Raw genomic sequence first — 25,031 nt, 5'->3', positions numbered from 1 at the left:
AAATGCAGCAGAACTAAGTGTATCATTGGATGAGTTCTGACAAATGCACACAGCACCAAAGCCCACGAAGACTCAGAGCATCACATTTGCACCTACAGGGCCCCCTCAGCTCCCTTCCCAGGCAATCCCTCCCCCACCCCCCAGAGCCAGCTACTCCCTGATTTCTTCCTCTGCAGTCTAATTTGCTGCTTTAGCACCTCTCCCCAGTGACTCTCAAGGGATAAGCGTGGGCTCTGTTCTGGAGCACTAGGCACCGTGGTTTGAGGATTCATCCCTCCTGTGTGCTACCGGGTTTCCTCAGACCTTGACTCCGGGAAGGGGTGCTGGAGGCAACACCTGGTTATTCTTTTTACTCTTTGTGACCAGACCAGACTGGGTGTCCTCAAGAATACCAGCAGTGAAGGCCATAGTAGGCACCAGTGCAGAGCGGGGCTTCCCTCTGCGCTCCAGCGTCCAGTTCTGCATCATGGCTGGAGACCCTCTGTGGGGGTGAGTGGGGCAGGAGGACCTGCGGCATGAAGGATGGACACGCTGTGCCAACAGGGACACTCCTGCAACCAGCCTGGGTAGAGGCTGCCCCTCCTCCAGGATAAGGTCCCTCCTTATCCCATCCCATTGTCTCCAGAATTAACCACAAAGAGTTCATCTTTTATGCGAAAGTGTTAGTGGCTCAGTTGTGTCCAGCTCTTTGCAACCCCATGGATTGTACCCCACCAGGTTCCTCTGGCCAAGGAATTCTCCAGGTAAGAATACTGGAGTGGGTAGCCATTCCCTTCTCCAGGGTATCTTCCCAACCCAGGGATCTAACACAGGTCTCCTGCATTACAAGGTCAATTCTTTACCAACTGAGCCACTAGGGAAGCCCTTTTATATATACATTCCTACCTAACTATACTTTACAAAGATATTTTTACATTCATGGCATCTTGTAGGACACAGTGTTTTCCAACCTACTACACAGTATTTCATTTTATGGATGGACCAGTTTATTTCATTACTCTCCCTTGGTCAATATTCAGATTGTTGCTAATTGGTAGATACTAGAAGTTATACTATGGGACCATCTTGATAATTACCTCTCTGAGCTTGGGAAAGGACAAGAAGTTGACCTGCCACCATAAGGGAAAGCCAGGTCACAGTTGGTCAGTGTCGAGTTTCTCTCAAAGTGGCTATGCCAAGTAGCATGTGGTGCTCCAAGACCTGCCCTCCCCAGGGCAGGTCATGTCCATCTGTGTACCCTAGTCAGTCTCAAGCAAGTCAGATGCCCTCTTCCTGGGCATCTGCTCATCTTCATCTCCTGCTGATCTCCATCAGCCTTCTCAGGGAGAGGCCTGCCTTTCCAGCTCCTCTCATTGGAGCCTCCGGGTGGCCTGGTATATACATTTTCTTTCAGAGAGAAAGCTCTCCATTCCAGAAAGGATTAGTCTCCCTTTGAGAGCCTGTCAGTCCTTCTGCCACGTGAGAGCTGGTGGGCAGTGGACTGTATGTGGAAATGCAGCAAATGTAGCCCTGGAAGCTGATTTTAGACCTTCTTGTCACTTCATTTTCTTACTGTGGTTGACACTGTTGGAGGAATTGGGGTGCTGAGGTAGGGGTTTAGAAACAAAAGGAGCAGCTTTCTGCATAAAGCAAAAGTCCTTTACCTTTAAATCTCTTTTGCCGAAATATTAAAACCATCACCCTGTCTTCCACTTTGGAGACTTGCCAGAGTTCATAAGCCCTCCTTTGAAAGCAGCAGTGCCTGGGACAGAGGGACTCCACTGCAAAGGTGAAGCAGCACCTGGGCTGGGCTGAAGGCAGCAGGAGATCCAAGGAAGAAGGAAGGCATCCAGGCAGAGGCCAAAAGCCAGTATGGCCTGTGCCCTGGACTATCAGTTGGCCCTGACCTCTGCTGCTGCCCTCCCTCATCTTCCACATGGAGGAAAGGCTGGGCTCAATCTTCACCATGAGGCTGAGACCACTAGGTCCCTTATGGGGGTTTTTGCTTTAAAAAGTCTGTCATAACATGTTAGCAGGCTAGTGTCAGCCAACTGGCCAAGAATCTATTTACTTCTAAAGAGAATTTGCAAACCCCACCTTGATATGATGGGAGACTCAGGAACACCTAAAGCCGGAAGAATCAGGACTGCCAGGTCCAAGGCTGTGCTGGCATTTCTGAGGAATGTTTCTCAAGTTAACTGACCTTGGGTAAATCAAGGATATGCAATTGGAACTAGCCAAGCTGGGCCAGGATGCAGAGGTGGAGGCTAAAGACCATGGACTTGCAGTAGGATGACCTGCACTTATCCTCGCCAACTCCCCAGGGGCTGGCTCCCTACCTGCCCTCTCTGGATCCCCTGGTATTTGTTTCAGTTGCCAGGAAGCACCACTGGGGACCCAGTAGTCTGGCAAGGGGCTCTGGCCCAGAACTGCATATCAGTGTCTATCTGCCACCCTGGCCAAAGGAATTGCTTGGTGAATCTCTGTGGTGGGGGTAGAGCGTTGTGTGAGGCACATGAAGGGGCAGGAAGAAGGAGGAGAAGAATAGTCACTGCAGACTTCAGAGCCACAGCTAAGACAGGATTTCACCCTCCATGGGGGATTCTCCTCTGCAGGGTCTTTGTCTCAATGCTTGCCTCACCCAGGACCTGGTTTTGCTCCTGGAGTCACCACCCTACCATAGGCACAGAGAAATACAGGGAGGAGGAACAGATTCCCAAGTGTCAGAAAATCCCACAGGCACCAGGTTTGTGTGCCCAGCTCAGATGAGGGTCAGGACTGTCTTCAGCCAGTGTTGTCTTGGTTCCTCTGATTTTCAGAGGCCAGCACTGTCTATACCACTTAGGGAAGAGTGTGGCTTTTCAGGGTCTGGATTTACACCTGTGGAGGATATGAGACTGGGTGTCTTTTAGCTCAACTGTTCAGACGGGTTTGTAGCAGCACTCCAAGGTCTCAAACCCCAGCCCAGTAGCCTCAGAGTGGACACTCAGTGAGGATCTTGCATAAGAGGTAACCAGAGTTTGGTTCAGACAGAGCTGCTTTCTCATAGAAGTCACCTGGGAGTTCAGTTTTGGGTGAAATTCTGTAACTGTGAGGTCAGAGCGAAGACAGCACTGAGCCCCTCCTAAAACAAACCTTTGGATGTTACTCTTGCAGTAGCCTATGAAGTGACATTTTTTGCATCTGGCCTAGATCAAAAAAGGAAGGATGAAATTGTTTGCAGATATCATTTGGGCTCTGGCAAAGTCTATGGTAAGTAAGTCCCTTGATACCTCCAAGTAAGAAATAGGCCACAACACATTGCATTCCCTTCATCCAACAAAGCCTTCAAAGTTCTTACTGCCCTCTCACTGTAGACACTTTAATGATAGCAGCAAACTGACAAGAGGAGGGGGACTTGGCAGGAAGCCTGGTTAACTCTCCCTTCATATGGAAATCCTGAAAATAACCAATCCCTTAGCACCTTTTTTTTTTTTTCAGTTTTTTCTTCTTTTTTTTTTATTTCTTTCTTTTTTATTGAAGGATAATTGCTTTACAAAATTTTGTTGTTTTCTGTCAAACCTCAACATGAATCAGCCATAGGTATACAAATACCCCTTCCCTTTTGAACCTCCCTCCCATCTCCCTCCGCATCCCACTCCTCTAGGTTGATACAGAGCCCCTGTTTGAGTTTCCTGAGCCATACAGCAAACTTCTGTTGGCCATCTATTTTATGTATGGTAATGTAAGTTTCCATGTTACTCTCTCCACAGATCTCACCCTCTCCTCCCCTCTCCCCATGTCCATAAGTCTGTTCTCTATGTCTGTTTCTCCATTGCTGCCCTGTAAATAAATTGTTTGGAACCATTTTTCTAGATTCCATGTATGTGTGTTAGAATACGATATTTATCCTTCTCTTTCTGACTCACTTCACTGTGTATAATAGGTTCTAGGTTCATCCACCTCATCAGAACTGACTCAAATGCCTTCCTTTTTATGGCTGAGTAATATCCCATTGTGTACATTTACCACAACTTCTTTATCCATTCATCTGTCAATGGACATCTAGGTTGCTTCCATGTTCTAGCTATTGTACATAATGCTGCAATGAACAATGGGATACATGGGTCCTTTTCAACACTGGTTTCCTCAGGATATATGTCTAGGAGTGGGATTACTGGGTCATATGGTGGTTTTATTCCTAGTTTTTTATGGAATCTCCAAACCATCTTCGATAGTGACTGTATCAATTTACATTCCTATCAACAGTGCAAGAGCGTTCCCTTTTCTCCACACCCTCTTCAGAATTTATTGTTTGTAGACTTTTGGATGAAGGCCATTCTGACCAGTTTGAGGTGGTATCTCATTGCGGTTTTGATTTGCATTTCTCTAATAATGAGTGATGCTGAGCATCTTTTCATGTGTCTGTTAGCCATCTGTATGTCTTCTTTGGAGAAATGTCTGTTTAGGTCTTTTTCCCAGTTTTTGATTGGGTTGTTTGTTTTTCTGGTATTGAGTTGTATAAGCTGCTTATATATTTTGGAAATTAATCCTTTGTCAGTTGTTTCATTTGCTATTATTTTCTCCCATTCTGAGGGTTGTCTTTTCACCTTGCTTATATTTTCCTTTGCTGTGCAAAAGCTTTTAAGTTTAATCAGGTCCCACTTGTTTACTTTTGTTTTTATTTCCATTACTCTAGGAGGTGGGTCACAGAGGATCTTGCTTTGATTTATGTCATCCAGGGTTCTGCCTATGTTTTCCTCTAAGAGTTTTATAGTTTCTGGTCTTACATTTAGGTCGTTAATTCATTTTAAATTTATCTTTGTGTATGGTGTCAGGAAGTGTTCTAATTTCATTCTTTTACATGTAGCTGTCCAGTTTTCCCAGCACCATTTATTGAAGAGGCTGTCTTTGCCCCATTGTATACTCTTGCCTCCTTTGTCAAAAATAAGATACCCATAGGTGCATGGGTTTATTTCTGGGCTTTCTATCTTGTTCCATTGGTCTATATTTCTGCTTTTGTGCCAGTACCATACTGTCTTGATGACTGTAGCTTTGTAGTATAATCTGAAGTCAGGAAGGTTGATTCCTCCAGCTCCATTCTTCTTTCTCAAGACTGCTTTGGCTATTTGGGGTCTTTTGTGTTTCCATGTTAATTATGAATTTTTTTGTTCTAGTTCTGTGAAAAATGCCATGGGTAATTTGATAGGGATCACATTAAATCTGTAGATTGTATTTGATAGCATAGTCATTTTCACAATATTCTTCCTACCCGGGAACCTGGAATATCTCTCCATCTGTTTATGTCACCTTTAATTTCTTTCATCAGTGTCTTATAATTTTCTGTGTATGGTTCTTTTGTCTCCTTAGGTAAGTTTATTTCTAGATATTTGATTCTTTTTGTTGCAATGGTGAATGGGATTGATTCCTTAGTTTCCCTTTCTGATTTTTCATTGTTAGTATATAGATAGGCAAGTGATTTCTGTGTATTGATTTTGTATCTTGCAACTTTGCTAAATTCACTGATTATCCCTAGTAATTTTCTGATACGATCTTTAGGATTTTCTATGTACAGTATCATATCATCTGCAAACAGTGAGAGCTTTACTTCTTTTCCAATCTGGATTCCTTTTATTTCTTTTTCATCTCTGATTGCTGTAGCTAGGACTTCCAGAACTATGTTGAATAATAGTGGTGAAAGTGACACTCTTGTCTTATTCCTGATCTTAGGGGGAATGCTTTCAGTTTTTCACCATTTAGAATAATGTTCTTTATCACCTTCTTTGAAAAGATAAACATTATTGATAATCCTTTAGCCATGCTAATTAAGAAAAAAATAGACTTGAAATAAAAAAAGAAGTGAAAGAGAAGAAATCACAACTGGTATCACAGATATACAAAAAGTCATAAGGGAATACTACAATCAGTTATATGCCTACAAATTGAATGAAAAATAAATGCATAAACTCCTAGAAACTTATCATTTTCCAAGACTGAATCAGGAAGGAAATATGTAATCTGTACAGAAAGACCACTAGTATTGAAACTGAATATGTAATTTAAAAAAACTCCCAGCAAACAAAAGTCCAAGGAGAAAAGGCTTTAGAGGGGATTTCTACCAAACTTACACAAAAGAACTAATACCTATCCTTATCAAGCTATTTCAAAATATTGAAGAGGAGGAAACACTCCCAAAATCATTGTGCAAAGCCACTATTACCAAGCTAGCAAAGGAAAACAAGGAAAACTTTTTCACTACAGAAAAAGAAATTAAAGGCCAATATCTCTAATGAATACAGATAGAAAAAAGCTCAACAAAATATTAGTAAACTGAATTCAAAAATATATAAAAAGAGATCAAACACCATAATCAAGTGGGACTTATTCCAGAGATGGGAAGAGTGATTCAATATCCACAAATCAATGAATATAATTCACCACACTAACAAACAAAAGATAAAAGTTATTATAGACCATCTCAATAGACAAAGCATTTGACAAAACTAGCATACACTCATGATTTAAAAAAAAAAAGTCCTTATCAAAGGTGGTACAGAATGAGCACAGCTCAAGTTAGTGAAACCCACTCATGACAAACCCACAGCTGACATAATACTCAACAGTGAGAAGCTGAAAGCTTTTCTTTTAAAATCAGGAACAAGACAAAGATGTCCATTCTCATCACTTCTATTGAACATATATTGGAAGGCCTAGAGACAGTAAGCAGGAAAGAAAAACAAAAGATGCTCAAATAGGAAGGAAAAAGTAAAACTCTCACTATTTGCAGATGTATAATACTATACACAGATAATAATAACAATTAAAAACTCCACCAATGAGACCATTAAACATAGTAAATGAATTCAGTAAAGTTTAGGAAATAAAATTAACATACAGAAATCTGTTATATTTCTAAACACTAATAATAAACTATCAGAAAGAGAATTTAAGAAACCAATCCCATCTACAATTACATCAAAAAGAATAAAATACCTAAAAATGAACTTAACCAAAGAGGTGAAAGTCATCCACTTAAAAACTATAAGACATTGATGAAGGAAAATGAAGAAAACACAAATGAAAAGAAAGGCCACGTTCATGGATTGAAAGAATTAATATTGTTAAGATGTCCATATTACCCAAAACAATCCTAATTTAATGCAATTCCTAGGAAAAACTCTGCGACACTTTTCACAGAAATAGAATAAGAATAAATAAACAAACCCAGTTTGTTTAATCTATATGCTGAGTATATCATGAGAAATGCCAGGTAGATGAGTTACAAGCTGGAATCAAGAAAGGTGGGAGAAACATCGACAACCTCAGACATGAGGATGATACCACTCTAATGGCAGAAGTGAAGAGGAACTAAATAGCCTCTTGATATGGTGAAGGAGGAGAGTGAAGAAGCCAGCTTAAAACTATATATATGTGTGTATATATATAATAAAACTAAGATCATGGCATCCGACCCCACTACTTCATGGCAAATGTAGGGGAAAAAAGTGAAAATAGTGACAGATTTCCTCTTCTTGGGCTCTAAAATCAGTGCAGATGGTGACTGTAGCCTTGAAATCATAAGATGTTTGCTTCTTGGCAGGAAAGCGATGACAAACCTAGACAGTGTGTTGAAAAGCAGGGACATTACTTTTCTGACAAAGGTACATACAGTCAAGGCTATGGTCTTCCCCAGTGGTCATGTATGGTTGTGAGAGCTGGACCATAAAGAAAGCAGAGAGCTGAAGAATTGATGCCTTCGAACTGTGGTGCTAGAGAAGACTCCTGGGAATCCCTTGGACAGCAAGGAGACAGTCAGTCTTAAGAGAAATCAATCTTGAATACTTGTTGGAAGGACTAATACTGAAGTTGAAACTCCAGTATTTTGATCATCTGATGCAAACAACTGACTCATTGGAAAAGTCCCTAATGTTGAATAAGATTGAGGGCAGAAGAAGAAGAGGGCATCAGAGGATGACATGGCTAGATGACATCATGAATGCAATGAACATGAACTTGAGAAAACTTCAGGAAATGGTGAAGGACAGAGAGGTCTGGCATGTTGCAGTCCACGGGGTTGCAAAGAGTCAGACATTACTGAGCAACTGGACAACAACAACAGAATAAATAATCCTAAAATGAGTACAGAGCCACGTACATACAAAAAATCCCACAAATAGTCAAAGCAATCTTGAAAAAGAACAAAACCAGAGTCATCATGCTTCTTGTGTTCAGATGATAGCACAAAACTACAATAATCAAAACAAAAATTGACACATAAATCACAGCATAGGGATCCCAGAAATAAACACATGTACATATGGTCAATTAATCTATGACAAAGGAGGTAAAAAAAAATACAATGGAGAAAAGACAGTCTCTTCAATATGTGATACTGAGAAAATTGGACACAAGCACACAAAAGAATGAGATTAGAACATTTCCTCACAACATATATCAAAAAATAAATAAAATTGCATTTAAAGAATAAGTGCTAGAGAGGATGTGGAGAAAAGGCAACCCTCCTACACTTCAGTTCAGTTCAGTCGCTCAGTCATGTCCGATCCTTTGCGACCCCATGAACCACAGCATGCCAGGCCTCCCTGTCCATCACCAACTCCCAGAGCCCACCCAAACCCATGTCCATCGAGTTGGTGATGCCATCCAACCATCTCATCCTTTGTCGTCCCCTTCTCCTCCTGCCCTCAATCTTTCCCAGCATCAGGGTCTTTTCAAATGAATCCACTCTTCGCATCAGGTGGCCAAAGTATTGGAGTTTCAGCTTCAACATCAGTCCCTCCAATGAACACCCAGGACTGATCTCCTTTAGGATGGACTGGTTGGATCTCCTTGCAGTCCAAGGGACTCTCAAAAGTCTTCTCCAACACCACAGGTCAAAAGCATCATTTCTTCTGCGCTCAACTTTCTTTATAGTCCAACTCTTACATCCATACATGACCACTGGAAAAACCATAGCCTTGACTAGATGGACCTTTGTTGACAAAGTAATGTCTCTGCTTTTTAATATTCTATTGGTGTGTATATGTAGCTGATTCACTTTGCTATACAGCAGAAATTAACACAACGTTGCAAAGCAACTGTGCTCCAATTTTTAAGATGCATTAAAGATGTTAATATAAGATCTGAAGCCATACTACTCCTAGAAGAAAATATAGGCAGAATATTCTTTGACATAAATTGTAGCAATACCTTTTTGGATGTGTCTCTTAAGGCAAAGGTTAAAAAAATAAAAGATAAACAAATGGGACCAAATGAAAGGACAACCTACTGAATGGGAGAAAATATTTGCAAATAATATGACTGATGAGTCAATATCCAAAATATATAAATAACTCGAAAACTTCAGTATTGAAAGAAACAAAGAACCCTATTAAAACATTGGCAAAAAACCTGAATAGAAGATATACAAATTGACAACAGGTACATAAAAGATGCTCAACATCACTAATCATCCAAGTCAAAACATAATGAGTTTATCAACTCACATCTGTCAAAATGACTATTATCGAATGTTGGCCAGAATGTAGAGAAAAAGAAATCCTAGTATGTTGTTGGTGGGAATGTATTGTACCAATAAATTGGTACAGACAGTAAGGAAAATGATAAGGAGATTGCTCAAAAAAATAAAAATAGAATTGCCATTGATCTAGCATTTCCATTATTGAGTATGTATCTGAAGAAAACAAAAACACTAATTGAAAAAGATACATGTACCCCAATGTTCACAGCAGCATTATTTATGGATATGGAAGCAATCCAAGTGTCCATCACAGATGAACTGATAAAGATGAAGTAGTATACACTCTTATACACACACACACACACACACACACACACGAGAATATTAGCCATAAAAAATAATGAAATTCTACAATTTGCAGCAACGTGAATGGACCTGGAGGGTATTATGCTAAGCGAAAAACGTCAGACAGAGAAAGAAAATACTGTGTGTTCTAACTTACATATGGAGTCTAAAACATTAAAAAAAAAACGATTAAATATAACAAAACATAAACAGAGATATAGAAAACAAACTACTGGATACCAGACAGAAGAGAAAAGGGAAGAGGGGCAGGTCCTCTGGTAGGGGATTAAGAGGTACAAACCTATGTATAAAATAAACAAACTACAGGATGTACTGTATAGCACAAGGAATGTACCCATATTTTGTAATAACTTTAAGTGCAGTATAATCTATTAAAATTTTTTAAATCACTATGCTATACTCCTGAAAGGAGTATAATATTGTTTTAAAAAAACAACCCACAATACTTCAATTAAAAGGAAAAGAAAAGAAAACTTTGCAGCCAATGTTGATTTTCTTGGTCTTCATTATGTGAGGTGCCTGCTGTCACCTCACTCTCCCTGCTGTGTGAACACTAAGGAGATTACGGCACATTTCCTTATGATTTTTTTTCAATTAATCCCAATCTTCCTACCCCTCAGACACTAATCTTTCTCTGTAAATATACTTGGTGATTAGTCTCACTATCAGCACCATTGAAAGGGAAAAGAGTTCAGAATTTCATAGGTATCTGAGAACTGAGTCATGGCCAAAAGCTGGTCACCTGAAAGTGAGGAATCGGTGGGAAAAATCTGTGTCTGACCTGTAGCCACAGTCAAGGTGTGAGGAGAATCAGGGCTCAGGAGAAAGAAGGCTCCATAGCTATTAGCTATGGACTGTCTGAGGCTTCTGAGGGCCACCTCACAGCTCCCACAAAACTACAGAGCAAGCACAAGCACAGAGGCCCTCTTCCCCTTCAGGCTCCCCAGTGTCCATAAAAGGTACCAACGCCCACCCAGATGCTTTGCTCACAGCCTGCACATCGTTCTTGACTCCTCTTTGTTCTCATCCTACATCCAGTCCATTTGCAGACACTGCTGCCTCTGTGTCCAAACTCACATGGACCTAGCCAGTCCTTCAACAGGTTCATCGTGCTTAGAATCAAGCCCACACCCCTTCCCAGGGTCCATGACATCACCCCCCAATTCACCTCTTTCAATCAACAAGCTCAGCTGGTATGTCTCAGGCCTCAGATTAGGCACCCACAGCCCACACCCTCTTCCCCAGACCTTGCCCTGCCTTTCCCCTCATCTGGTTTCAATAGGAACCCCACCTTGGAGAGACTTCATTTTAATGGGAATTTTCAAAAACACGAAAAAGTAGCACAAATTGTATAGAGTCCTTGAAGCAGCCTTCATCTACTTTTCTTTATTATCAGTACAGTTCAGTTCGGGCTCAGTTGAGTTCAACTCTTTGCAACCCCATGAACTGCAGCACTCCAGGCTTCCTTGTCCAACACCAACTCTCAGAGCTTGCTCAAATCCATGTCCATCAAGTCGGTGATGCCATCCAACCATCTCATCGTCTGTCATCCGCTTCTCCTGCCTTCAGTTTTTCCCAGCATCAGAGTCTTTTCCAAAGAGTCTGTTCTTCACATCAGGTGACCAAAGTATTGGAGCTTCAGCTTTAGCATCAGTCCTTCCAATCAATATTCAGGTTTGATTTCCTTTGGATTGACTGGTTTGATCTCTTTGCAGTCCAAGGGACTCTCAAGAGTCTTCTCCAACACCACAGTTCAAAAACATCAATTCTTCTGTGTTCAGCTTTCTTTATGGTCTAGCCCTCACATTCATACATAACTACTGGAAAGACCATAGCTTTGACTATTCAGACCTTTGTTTACAAAGTAATGTCTCTGCTTTTTAATATGCTATCTAGGTCGGTCATAGCTTCTCTTCCAAGCAGCAAGTGTCTTTTAATTTCATGGCTTCAGTCAATATAGGCAGTGATTTTGGAGCCCAAGAAAATAAAGTCTGTCAATGTATCCACTCTTTCCCCATCTATTTGCCATGAAGTGATGGGACCAGATGCCACGATCTTCATTTTTTTGAATGGTGAGTTTTAAGCCAGCTTTTTCACTCTCCTCTTCCACTTTCATCAAGAGGATCTTTAGTTCTTCTTTGCTTTCTGCTATAAGGGTGGTGTCATCTGCATATATGAGGTTATTGATATTTCTCCTGGAAATCTTGATTCCAGCTTGTGCTTCATCCAACCTGGCATTTCACATGATATACTGTGCATATATGTTAAATAAGCAAGGTGACAATATACAGCCTTGAAGTACTCCTTTCCCAATTATGAACCAGTTGTTCCGTGTCCATTTCTCACCGTTGCTTCTTGACCTGCATTCAGATTTCTCAGGAGGCAGGAAAGGTGGCCTGGTATTCCCATCTCGTTAAGAATTTTCCACAATTTGTTGTGATTCACACTGTCAAAGGCTTTGGCATAGTCAATAAAGCAGAAGTAGATGTTTTTCTGGAATTCTCTTGCTTTCTCTATGATCCAATGGATGTTGGCAATTTGATCTCTGGTTCCCCTGCCTTTTCTAAATCCAGCTTGAACATCTGCAAGTTCTTGGTTCACATACTGTTGAAGCCTTGCTTGGAGAATTTTGAGCATTACTTTACTAGCATGTGAGATGAGTATTATTGTGCAGTAGTTTGAGCATTCTTCATCTTTGCCTTTTTGGAACTGGAATGAAAATTAACCTTTTCCAGTCCTGTGGCCACTGCTGAGTTTTACAAATTTGCTGGCATATTGAATACAGCACTTTCACAGCATCATATTTTAGGACTTGAAATAGATCAGCTGGAATTCCATCACCTCCACTAACTTTACTTGTAGTGTTCCTTCCTAAGGCCCACTTGACTTTGGACTTCAGGATGTCTGGCTCTAGGTGAGTGATCACACCATCATGGTTATCTGGGTTATTAAGATCTTTTTTGTACAGTTCTTCTGTGTATTCTTGCCACATTTTCTTAATATCTTCTGCTTCTGTTAGGTCTATACCATTTCTGTCCTTTATTTTGCCCACCTTTGCATGAATTTTTCCTTTGGTATCTCTAATTTTCTTGAAGAGATCTCTAGTCTTTCCCTTTGTATTGTTTTCCTCTATTTCTTTGCATTGATCACTGAGGAAGGCTTTCTTATCTCTCCTTACTATTCTTTGGAACTCTGCATTCAGATGGGTATATCTTTTCCTTTCTCCTTTGCCTTTTACTTCTCTTCTTTTCTCAGCTATTTGTAAGGCCTCCTCAGACAATTATTTTCCCTTTTTGCATTTCTTTTTCTTGGAGATGGTCTTGATTGCTGCCTCCTGTACAATGTCACAAACCTCTGTCCATAGCTCTTCAGGCACTCTGTCTGTCAGATCTAATCCCTTGAATATATTTGTCACTTCCACTGTATAATCATAAGGGATTTGATTTAGGTCATACCAGAATGGTCTAGTGTTTTTCCCTACTTTCTTCAATTTACATCTGAATTTTGCAATAGGGTGTTCATGATCTGAGCCACAGTCAGCTCCTGGTCTTGTTTTTGCTGACTTATAGAGCTTCTCCATCTTCGACTACAAATAATATAATCAACCTGATTTCGGTATCAACCATCTGGTGATGTCCATGTGTAGAGTCGTCTCTTGTGTTGTTGGAAGAGGGTGTTTTCTATGACCAGTGCATTCTCTTGGCAAAACTCTGTTAGCTTTTGCCCTGTGTTAGCCTTCGCCTTTGTACAATTCATTTGGTACTCCAAGGCCAAACTTGCCTGTTACTCCAGCTATCTCTTGACTTTCTACTTTTGCATTCCAGTCCCCTATGAAAAGGACATCTTTTTTTGGGTGTTAGTTCTAGAAGTTCTTGTAGATATTCATAGAACTGTTCAATTTCAGCTTCTTCAGCATTAGTGTTTGGGGCATAGACTTGAATTACTGTGATATTGAATGGTTTGCCTTGGAAATGAAAAGAGATCATTCTGTCATTTTTGAGATTGCACCCAAGTACTGCATTTTAGACTCCTTTTTTTTACTGTGAGGGCTACTCCATTTCTTCTAAGGGATTCTTGACCACAGTAGTAGATATAATGGTCCTCTGAATTAAATTCACCCATTCCAGTCCGTTTTAGTTCACTGATTCCTAAAATGTCAGTGCTCACTCTTGCCATCTCCTGTTTGACCACTTCCAGTTTACCTTGATTCATAGACCTAACATTCCAGGTTTCTATGGAATATTGTTCTTTATAGCATTGGACTTTACTTCCATCACCAGTCACATCCACAACTGGGCATTGTTTTTGCTTTGGCTCCGTCCCTTCATTTTTTTCTGGAGTTATTTCTTCACTCTTCTCCAGTAACATATTGGGGACCGACTGACCTGGGGAGTTCATCTTTCAGTGTCCAATCTTTTTGCCTTTTCATACTGTTCATGGGGTTCTCAAGGCAAGAACACTGAAGTGGTTTGCCATTCCCTCTGGACCACATTTTGGCAAAACTCTCCACCATATCCTGTCTGTCTTGGGTGGCTCTACACAGCATGGGTCATAGTTTCATTGAGTTAGACAAGGCTGTGGTCCATGTGATCAATTTGGTTAGTTTTCTGTGATTGTGGTTTTCATTCTGTCTGCTTTCTGATGAATAAGGATAAGAGGTTTATGGAATTATCAACCCCAGTCAATTGCATTTTGCCAGTACTCTCACTGTTGACTTCTTGTTGTTGTTCAGTTGCTAAGTCCTGTCTTACTCCTTGCAACCCCTTGGACTGCAGCATACCAGGCTTTCCTGGCCTTCACTATTTCCCAGAATTTGTTCAAACTCAGGTCCATTAGTTGGTGATGCCATCCAACCATCTCATTCTCTTTTGCCCTCTTCTCCTCTTACCCTTAATCTTTCCTAAGCATCAGGGTATTTTCCAATGAGGCAGTACTTTACATCAGGTGGCCAAAGTATTGGAGCTTCAGTTTCAGCATCAGTCCTTCCAATGAATATTTAGGGTTGATTTCCTTTAGGATTGACTGATTTGATCTCCTTGCAGTCCAAGGGACCCTCAAGAGTCTTCTCCAGCACCACAGTTCAAAGGGATCAGTTTTTTGGCACTCAGCTTTCTTTATGGTCCAAATGTCACATCCATGCATGAATAATGAAAAAGCCATAGCTTTCACTATACTCAACTTTGTTGGCAAAGTGATGTCTCTGCTTTTTAATATGCCATCTAGGTTTGTCACAGTTTTTCTTCCAAGGTGCAAGCATCTTTTAATTTTGTGGCTACAGTCACTGCCTGCAGTGATTTTGGAGCCAAGAAAATAAAATCTGTCACTGTTTCCACTTTCCCTACATCTATTTGCCTTAAAACAATGGGAGTGGGTGCCATGATCTTAGTTTTTTGAATGTTGAGTTTTAAGCCAGCTTCTTCATGCTCCTCTTTCACCCTAATCAAGAGGCTCTTTAGTTCTTCATTTTCTGCAATATGGATGGTGTCATCTGCATATCTGAGGTTGTTGATATTTCTCCTAGCAATCTTGGCTCCAGGCTATGATTCATACAGCCTGATGTTTGTCATGATGTACTCTGCATATACTTAAATAAGCAGGGTAGCAATATACAGCCTTAATGTACTCCTTTTCCAATTTTGAACCAGTCCATTGTTCCATGTTCAATTCTAATTGCTGTTTCTTAGCCTGCATACAAGTTTCTCAGAAGACAGGTAACATGATCTAGTATTCCCATCTCTTTAAGAATTTTGCAGTTTGTTGCAATGCAGTCAAAGGTTTTAGCATAGTCAATGAAGCAGAAGTAGATGTTTTTCTGGAATTCCCCTACTTTTCTATGATCCAATGGATGTTGGCAATTTGATCTCTAATTCATCTGCCTTTTCTAAATCCAGCTTGTACATCTGGAAGTTCTCTGTTCACGTACTGCTGATGCCTAGATTGAAGGATTTTGAGCATTATCTTGCTAGGATGTGAAATGAGTACAATTGTACTGTAGTTTGAACATTCATTGACATTGCCTTTTTTTGGTATTGGAATGAAAACTGACCTTTTTCATTCCTATGGCCACTGCTGAATTTTCCAAATTTGCTGACATATTGAGTGTAGCATTTTAACAACATTACCTTGTAGGGTTTTACATAGCTCAGTGGATTTCTATCACCTCCATTAGCTTTGTTCACAGCAATGCTCCCTAAGGCCCACTTGAATTCACATTCCAAGATGTCTGACTCTAGGTGAGTGGCCACACCATCATGGTTATCTGGGTCATTAAGATCTCTTTTGCACAGTTCTTCTTTGTATTCTTGCCACCTCTTCTTACTCTGCTTCTGTTAGGTCCTTACCATTTCTATCCTTTATTGAACCCATCTTTGCATGAAATGTTCCTTTGGTATCTCTAATTTCCTTGAAGAGATCTCTAGTCTTTCCCATTCTGTTGTTTTCCTCTTTTCACTTCCTCATTGATCACTGAGGAAGGCTTTCTTTATCTCTCTTTGCTATTCTTTGGAACTCTGTATTCAGATGGGTATATCTTTTCTTTTCTCTTCTCTTCTTTTCTCCGCTATTTGTAAGGCCTCCTCAGACAGCCACTTTGCCTTACTTTTTCTTAGGGATGCTTTTGGTCACCACCTCCTGTACCACGTTATGAACCTCTGTCCTTAGTTCTTTGGGCACTCTGTCTACCAGATCTAATCCCTTGAATCTATTCATCACCTCTGCTGTATAATCATAAGCAATTTTATTTAGGTCATACCTGAATGGTCTAGTGGTTTTCCCTACTTTCTTCAATTTAAGCCTGAATTTTGCAATGAAGAGCTCATGATATGAGCCACAGTCAGCTCCAGTTTTTTTTGTTTTTGTTTTTTTACTGACTGCATAGAGCTTCTCCATCTTTGGATGCAAATAATATAATCAATCTGATTTCAGTACTGACCATCTGGTGATGTCCATTTATAGAGTAGTCTCTAGTGTCGTTGGAAGAGGGTGTTTGCTATGACCAGTGTGTTCTCCTGGCAAAACTCTGTTAGCCTTTGCTATGCTTCATTTTGTACTCCAAGACCAAACTTGCCTGTTACTCCAGGTATCTCTTGACTTCCCAGTCCCCTATGATGAAAAGTACATCTTTTTCTTTTTTTAGTGTTAGTTCTAGAGGGTTTTATAAGTCTTCATACAACCATTCAACTTCAGCTTCTTTGGCATTAGCATTTGGAGAATAGACTTCGATTACTGTGATTTTGAATGGTTTACCTCAAAAATGAACCAAGATCATTCTGTTGTTTTTGAGATTGCATCCAAGAACTGCATTTCAGACTCTTGTTGACAAAGAGGGCTACTCCATTTCTTCTGATGAATTCTTGTATCTACTCCACAGGAATAGATACAATGGCCATCTGAATCATTATTTAGAAGAAAATCCCAAATATCCTATCATGTGTTTCTCCCAAAAAGAACCTGTATCTCTAAAAGACAGGACAGGTCACTTACTCCTAGGCAAATGTGCCTTTCCCTCCTTCCCTTATATCTTCCTGTGTTTATTGGCATCACAGTACTTTTCTCTCTGGCATTTTTTGTTCATTGTTTCTTACTTCATTGTCTCTCTCTGTCTCCAGTCCCACAAATGTCAGGCCTTTGAAAGCAGGGCCTCTGTCTGCTTTGTTTCCATTAAAAATCAAGGCCCTTTATAATAACTATATAGAGTATAACCCTCAAAAACTGTGAATCAAATTATTGTACATTGGTAACCTAGGAAATATTGTATATCAAGTGATCTTAAATAAAATAAATAAATGAAAACATAAAACCTAAATACCAGAGTTCTACATAGTTCCTGGTACATGGTACATGTCAGAAGAAAAAAGAGAAGAAAAGTTGCTTCTGTCCAAGTGTTAGCTCTGCTTCCAACAGCAAACAGAATGGGAAGGACAGACGAGTGAACATGTCCACTGACTTTCTTCTCGTGTGGTTTTCTTTTAGATAAAAAGCCCATCTTTATGAATCAAGGAAAGTTAATTTGCCCAGGACATATATTTGACAAGCCTGGACAGTAAGTATTTAGGGTTGGGAGACCATTTGGGCTAAGAATGTAGGAAGTAACCTCTGCTGGGCAACACATGTCTTTCTTAGGACAGCTCAGGTCACTCTCTGCACTTGACCTGGTTGGTGGTCCCTCAAGGAGCTCAGAGACCCACTCAGGCTCTGCTGAGGGCAGGATTTGGAAGATGTGCAACCAGGGATGGTAACTGTGTTCCAGGAAGCTTTTCCAAGGGACTCCAACATACTCTGTACATATAGAGGAGTCAGAATGGTGACACAATACAGCCATTCCTGGTCACTTAGTTCATGGCCAGGAGTACATCTGACCCCATTCAGGACTCCTCATTGTCTGATAACCTTCATTGCAGAGGCCAATCTCATGGTGCTTGGGGATAAACTCCCCGTAACCCTACAGATTACTCTCCAGTAACCCTGATTGGCTAATGTTCAAAGTCATTACCATGAGAAGAACTGTGGGCTAGAACTGAGCCAAAAAACTGTCTCTTTGATCTCGTGGTTACCCTCTGCCTTTCTGTGCTTTAGGGAGGTTTTCATTGATTACAGCCTGAACAATGGTGTCAGCTTTGTAGGCGAAGACTTGAAAATTGTCAGCAAGGATTGTGTGAATGACAAGGTGGGACTGCGGGAACCTCAGTGGACTGCAGCTTGGGAAGAAGAAACAGGAGGTGAAGACGTGTCCTGGGAAGAGGAGGTGAGGGGAGCAAATTCTTCAAGAAAGACCAAGCAAGTAGCTAATGAGACAGGCATCTCTGGCAGCACCTCACTGCCAGATAGGTGGCCTTATCCCTTCACCAGGTTTGCAAAATTCACTGTAAACTCTTCTATAAGGGCACCTAGGCTGGAGGCATCTGTCCAGGCCTTGCAGATACTCTGCTCTCTCTGTGAACCATGTTATTGAAAGCCCTTTAAAGGGGCCAATTCCAGCTCTAAGCAGACTCCAGAAACAGTGCTGAGGCTCTGCGTGCCCTGAACCCACCATGCCACCTCCTCTAACCCAGGGCTTGTGCGGAGCTCAAGGCTCCAGCCTGGATTCCAGCTGAGGTGAGTTGGAGAGGGTGGGATACTGTGTACTAGGTGCTGTGAGACCCCTTGGCTCAAATCAAGGTGCAAGGCACAAGGATCTGGAGGGTGGGAGAACTGTGGCCATGTCCACTCAGGGTGTGTCTTCACTGCATTGGTGCAGCAGCAGGCAGGGCTCTGAACCCCCTCATGACCATCACAGCCCCAGCCTCCCAAGACTGTTTGGGGAACACTGGTGGTCACTTTGCAGAGGTCATTGGCCTCCCTTCTGCCTTTCCTCCTTTCTCATGATCCTCCATTGTCCCTCTCTGCTAACTGGCTCTGACCTCTGCCCTCTGTTCCTGGGGAGTTTGCAGGACTGTGGGGAAGGCAGGGCTCATTTCAGGAAGAGGAAACTGAAAACAAAGTGCTGCTCCCAGGGGCTGCTTTTCCCAGCTCTACAACATCCAGGCCGCTTCACCTTGGGCAGCCCGACTTGGGCAACAGAGCCTGTCAGCCTGGAGTGAGGTTCCTCTGTGAGGAGGGATGTCTCTGCCTAATGCCACTTCCCTGTGTCCAGTCCCAGCTGGTGTGGGTTCTTGTAGTGTGACAGTCCTCATTTGTCTGTCTCCCCTGCACCCTGCATATCCTCCTGTCAGTCTGAGACTGAACCTCCACTTTTCCCACCAGAGTCTTTCCACCTGACAGCTGCTTGTCCACAGGCACATTGAGAAGAGGACTCTGAAGCTGCCTGTGGCTCTGGGTCCAACACAGGGTCACCCTCAGCCTGACTGGGCCTCTCCTCTCAGCCTCCCTGTTTCCTGGGCACAGGCTCTCTCTGCCCCCTTCCCTTCTGTTTCCCTCCAGCAGAGCCATTGATGAAGGGAAGAGCTGGGCAGTGCAGGCCCATGTATGCAGCACATGTACCCTTAGTTAAGAACAACAAGAGTACAGAGCTCATTCCTTAAGCCCGCATGTGGACCTGACCTAAAATGGACTATGACCTCTGTCTAACATGCTCAAGTACCCACTTACTGCCTCACCACAGATCTGAGACCAAGGCTCTAAGACAGGGAGTAGCTTTGTCTGAGGTTGCTAAGCTGGGAGATGGGGGAGAGAGGCTATGGTAAGGTGAGTTGGGTGTCCTATCTCTGCTCCTGCACCCTCACTCTCAGGGGCCCTGCAGCCTCCCTCTTACTCATCTGTATCTTGTAGTTTGTTGTGGTTCTCACAAAATCCTAGTGCTCTCAGCCAAAGCAGGTAGTGAGGACAGGGCTGTCATTCTTTGGAAGACTGAGCTTCATTGACAGAGCTCTGGGGAGAGCCTCTGAGCAGGGCCAGTGGTAGGGTATTTAGCCAAGGGCTGCACAGTGGCTCTCTGGGTACCAACCATGATCTCCTAGCCCTACTCTGGTCCCTGTAGATGAAGCAACCTGAGGAGAAGGAGACTCGTGAAGTCTAGTGTGGGAAGTGCATATTGGGTACACAGGAATAAGTCACCCAAGTCAACCCCTGATCTTTGGCATGTGTGCTCTCTACAGTATGAGCCTACAGAGCCTACAACTGTCCCAACAACTACCACAACAACCACAAAGCCTACCACTGCCACAACGAGGACAACTACAACTACAATGCCTACCACAGTCATGACAGCACCAACAACAACCCAGAAGACCACCACCACCACAACAACAACACGGAAGACCACAACACCTACCACAGTCACAACAACAACAACAACCACAACCACCACCACAACAACAACAACCACAACCACCACCACCACAACAACAACAACACGGAAGACCACAACACCTACCACAGTCAAGACAACAACAACAACAACAACAACACGGAAGACCACAACGCCTACCACAGTCAAGACAACAACAACAACAACAACACAGAAGACCACAACGCCTACCACAGTCAGTACAACAACAACAACAACACGGAGGACCACAACGCCTACCACAGTCAGAACAACAACAACAACAAGAAAAACAACAACAACAACAACACAGAGGACCACAACCCCTACCACAGTCAGGACAACAACAACAACAACAACACGGAGGACTACAAGGCCTACCACAATCAGGACAACAACAACAAGAAAAACAACAACAACAACACGGAGGACCACAACCCCTACCACAGTCAGGACAACAACAACAACCACAACACAAAGGACCACAAGGCCTACCACAGTCAGGACAACAACAACAACCACAACACGAAGGACCACAAGGCCTATCACATTCTGGACAACAACACCAAAACCATGGATGCCCGTAAGGCCTATCACATTCTGGACAACAACACCAAAACCATGGATGCCCGTAAGGCCGATCACATTCTGGACAACACCACCAAAACCATGGAGGCCCGTAATGCCTATCACATTCTGGACAACAACACCAAAACCATGGAGGCCCGTAAGGCCTATCACATTCTGGACAACAACAACAACATGGAGGCCCGTAAGGCCTATCACATTCTGGACAACAACAACAACACCATGGAGGCCCATAAGGCCTATCACAGTCAGGACAACAACATGGAGGCCCATAAGGCCTATCACAGTCAGGACAACAACATGGAGGCCCATAAGGCCTATCACATTCTGGACAACAACAACAAGAACAACAACAACAACACGGAGGACCACAAAGCCTACCACAGTCAGGACAACAACAACAACAACAACACGGAGGACCACAAGGCCTACCACAGTCAGGACAACAACAACAACAACAACACGGAGGACCACAAGGCCTACCACAGTCAGGACAACAACAACAACAAGAACAACAACAACACGGAGGACCACAAGGCCTACCACAGTCAGGACAACAACAACGACAAGAACAACAACACGGAGGATCACAAGGCCTACCACAGTCAGGACAACAACAACAACACGGACGACCACCCCTACCACAGTCAGATCAACAACAAGGACAACAACAACCACAACACGGAAGACCACAACGCCTACCACAGTCAGGACAACAACAACAACAAAGACAACAACAACAACAACACAGAAGACCACAACGCCTACCACAGTCAGGACAACAACAACAACAAGGACAACAACAACATGGAAGACCACAACACCTACCACAGTCAGGACAACAACAAGGAAAACAACGACAAGGACAACAAGGATTACCACAATGCCTACCACTGTCAGGACAAGCAGGACGACAACAACGATAACAACAACAACCACAATGATGACAACGATGATGACAATCCCTACCACTTTCACAAAGACAACAACCTCTGTGACTACAGTTGTCACCCAGCGACCAGTTCCCAGCAATCCTTTCTTATATGCTACATTCATCACCTCACTGATTGTGATCCCATTGGTGCTTATCTGTATCTGCTGCTACATGAGGGTGAGTGACCTGGACAGCCCTCCCCAACCCCCTGAGAAACCAGGCACTTGCCTGCCCCATGATACTGCTCTTTGGCAGGTTCCCATCAGCTCTGAGGCCCTACACCAGCAAACAAGGCGCAGACTCTGTCTTTCCATATCTGGGCATAGACACAGCCTGGGCATCTAGGAGACTGCTTGCCTCATGCCTTCACATTCAAAGGGGAGGGATCTGTGGGCTGTCCCAGCCCTGGAGAGAAGGGACACTGGACCCTCTGAGACCAAGGCTATCCTACAGCAGTCAAGATTCTGAAGGACTCAGGTGTACCAAAGCCCCTGTAGTTTTTGCTGTTGGGGGAAGGAGAGGAGTCTGCAGGAGTGGCTGTGTCTTTGAAAACAGAATGGATCCCTGCCCGTCTCTGGTGCTTTCTGTTACTCTTTGATTAGTCTTCACTAAGTCACCAGGATGTGCAGGGCCCTATGCTGGGCATAGAGGGGCAGAAATGAAGCACCCACCACACTTGCCCACAGGAACTCACTGTCTGGTGTCTCCTCTGACGTTAATACCTGGGGGGGGGGGGGGAACATTGAGGGTAAATGTCACCTTCAGAGGATGTGACAGGTGCCCTGGTAATGAAAAGAATAGAGACTGGCTCTGGGCAGAGCTGGGTGAAGAAGAGGAAAAAGCAGAGCTGAGAAAGGACAAGCAAAGCAGCATAGAAACCAGGAGATCAGGTTTCTGCAAAGAGAGAGAAGTGAGGAGAGAAAGCTTGGTGAGATGGAAGTGGACCATCTCCCTGAGGGCTGTTAGGCTGGGGGCAGGTTCAGGGGGATGAGGGATAGGGAGAAATGTGGGGAGTGTTTTTTTGTTTTCATATGATGTCAGGGCTGCTGATGAAAACTTCCTGTTGGGGCCTCTACCAGGGACAAGGGGTTTTAGACTGCCCATCTCCCCCTTGAGTCTACACGGAGGGATGAATTCCCATTGAAAATGAAGGAGCCTGAGGCTCAGGAAGGTGGAACTTGTTGGCCAAGTCACTCAGGCAACATAGGCTGTAACCCCAAAACCCATGTTTTGACCCCTTACTGCTGCAGAAGAAGGTGCCTTCCTGTCTGCATGGCTGAGCCACAGTCCTTCATGCCCCATCCGCCCTATTTATGTCTCTTTAACATCTTAGGTCATCAAGGAGCCACCATCAGCCCAAAGACCAGAAAAGGTAAGTGAAGCGTTTGGTTCAGATGTCATCATGCCAGCTGCACACACTGCTCTGCTCAGAGAGGCTTCTGCTGCCTGTGGTGAGATGTCCTCTTGCAATCCTCTAGTTCCCACCTACCTGGGCAGAGAGAACTGGCAGAAAGAAGAGGGTGAAAGAAGGAAGGGAAGGACCCTAGAGAGGATGTGAGACTCATAAATGTCACCCAGACAACACTGTTCCCCAACCCCCAACACAGCTTGATCCAGGATCTTTAGCACTGAATTCAACAATGTGGGGTAGCCTGTTTCAGGAACAGCTATATTCTCTCCTGGTATCAATGGGCTTTTTGAAATTCCCAAAGGACTGTTTGTAAGATGGTCCTTTCCAGGACTCAGGTAAGTTTTGGAAAAGGATCCTCAGGTTTCAGGGACTTGGTCCCCCTCCCTGGGCTCTGATGTATGTTGGGCTTTGTTTCCTTGTTCTTTATCCCTGGCTCATTTCAGGGTGAGGGTCATGGTGGGGTTGGCCTTTGGGGACTGGAGGCCTAGGAGAGGGAAGGGAATCTTACCTGACATTGAGGTGTGAGCCCAGATGAGCACAGGGACAAAAGGTCAGGAGAGGATGCCGTGGCAGACTCAGGGTGGGGACCCAAACCAGGGCCCATAAGAAGCAGCTAGAGCAAGGGGCTCATGTCCCAAGTCAGGGGGACCTGGGTTTGAGATCTACTGGCAAACAGGGTCTCTGCCAGGGCTGGCATCAACACTGGCTGCAGTGTAGGGCCTGGGGAGGCTGAATCTGCCAGAGGTGGGTGAATGTAGTCCTGTCACCTGCTAATGCTACACCCTGGACAGCCTCCATCACATGGCACAGCCTCACACCCAGCTTCTCCTATAAGGGCAGCCTCTGGGAACAAGGGAACAGGATAGAGTTTGTTGATCTTTGGAGAAGAGCCATCTTCATAAAATAAATCGGCATGGTGTGCTTTTACATGGAGACCACTGTCTTACTGTGCCAGATGCTACTCATGTCTCCTTGATTCTCCAACAAACATTTGCTGAGTGGCCAGTACTTGACTGGAGAAGGCAATGGCAACCCACTCCAGTACTCTTGCCTGGAAAATCCCAGGGACGGGGGAGCCTGGTGGGCTGCCATCTATGGGGTCGCACAGAGTTGGGCATGACTGAAGCGATTTAGCAATAGCAGCAGCAGTCCCAAGACTTGACAGGTGCCAGGGCAACAGATGTCATGTGTCTGCATCCAGGAACTGTTGGATGAGAAAGCCGACAATTATTTTCTCTTTCTCACAGCCATGCCCTGTACAGACCACAGTGATTGTCTCCTGCTGTGAGTGCCAAGAAGACACAATAAGCCAGATGGAGGTGAGAAAGGCCCATAGGAAGGGAAGAATGATCCCCCTCAAGGCTAGAGGTTTGGAGGGGCAGGGGGGCCAGATCGATCCACATGAACTTGGGTCTAAAATATCTGGCTTGGATGGAGATGAGCTCTATGGGCTTTGGTCTCCCACCACTTGGTGACAGAGAAAATCCAGAAGCTCTTCCCACCCTAGCGGCTCAGGGTGAGACAAACAGTTGAA

The 25,031-nt window shown here is 43.4% G+C and overlaps 1 protein-coding gene across 1 annotated transcript in view; it reads left to right on the top strand.

The window, feature by feature from the left end:
- LOC136157243 (myb-like protein D) overlaps positions 1–22,271 on the top strand; it is an 80,332-nt gene extending 58,061 nt beyond the window's left edge. Inside the window, exon 3 of the mRNA XM_065919209.1 lies at positions 20,408–22,271. Coding sequence (XP_065775281.1) covers positions 20,408–22,271 — 1,864 coding nt within the window. The remainder of the gene's footprint in view (positions 1–20,407) is intronic.
- The last annotated feature ends 2,760 nt before the right edge of the window (positions 22,272–25,031 follow it).

Source organism: Muntiacus reevesi, chromosome 2, assembly GCF_963930625.1.
Source record: "Muntiacus reevesi chromosome 2, mMunRee1.1, whole genome shotgun sequence".
NCBI classification, from domain to species: domain Eukaryota; kingdom Metazoa; phylum Chordata; class Mammalia; order Artiodactyla; family Cervidae; genus Muntiacus; species Muntiacus reevesi.
This window is presented reverse-complemented; position numbering and strand designations above follow the sequence as displayed.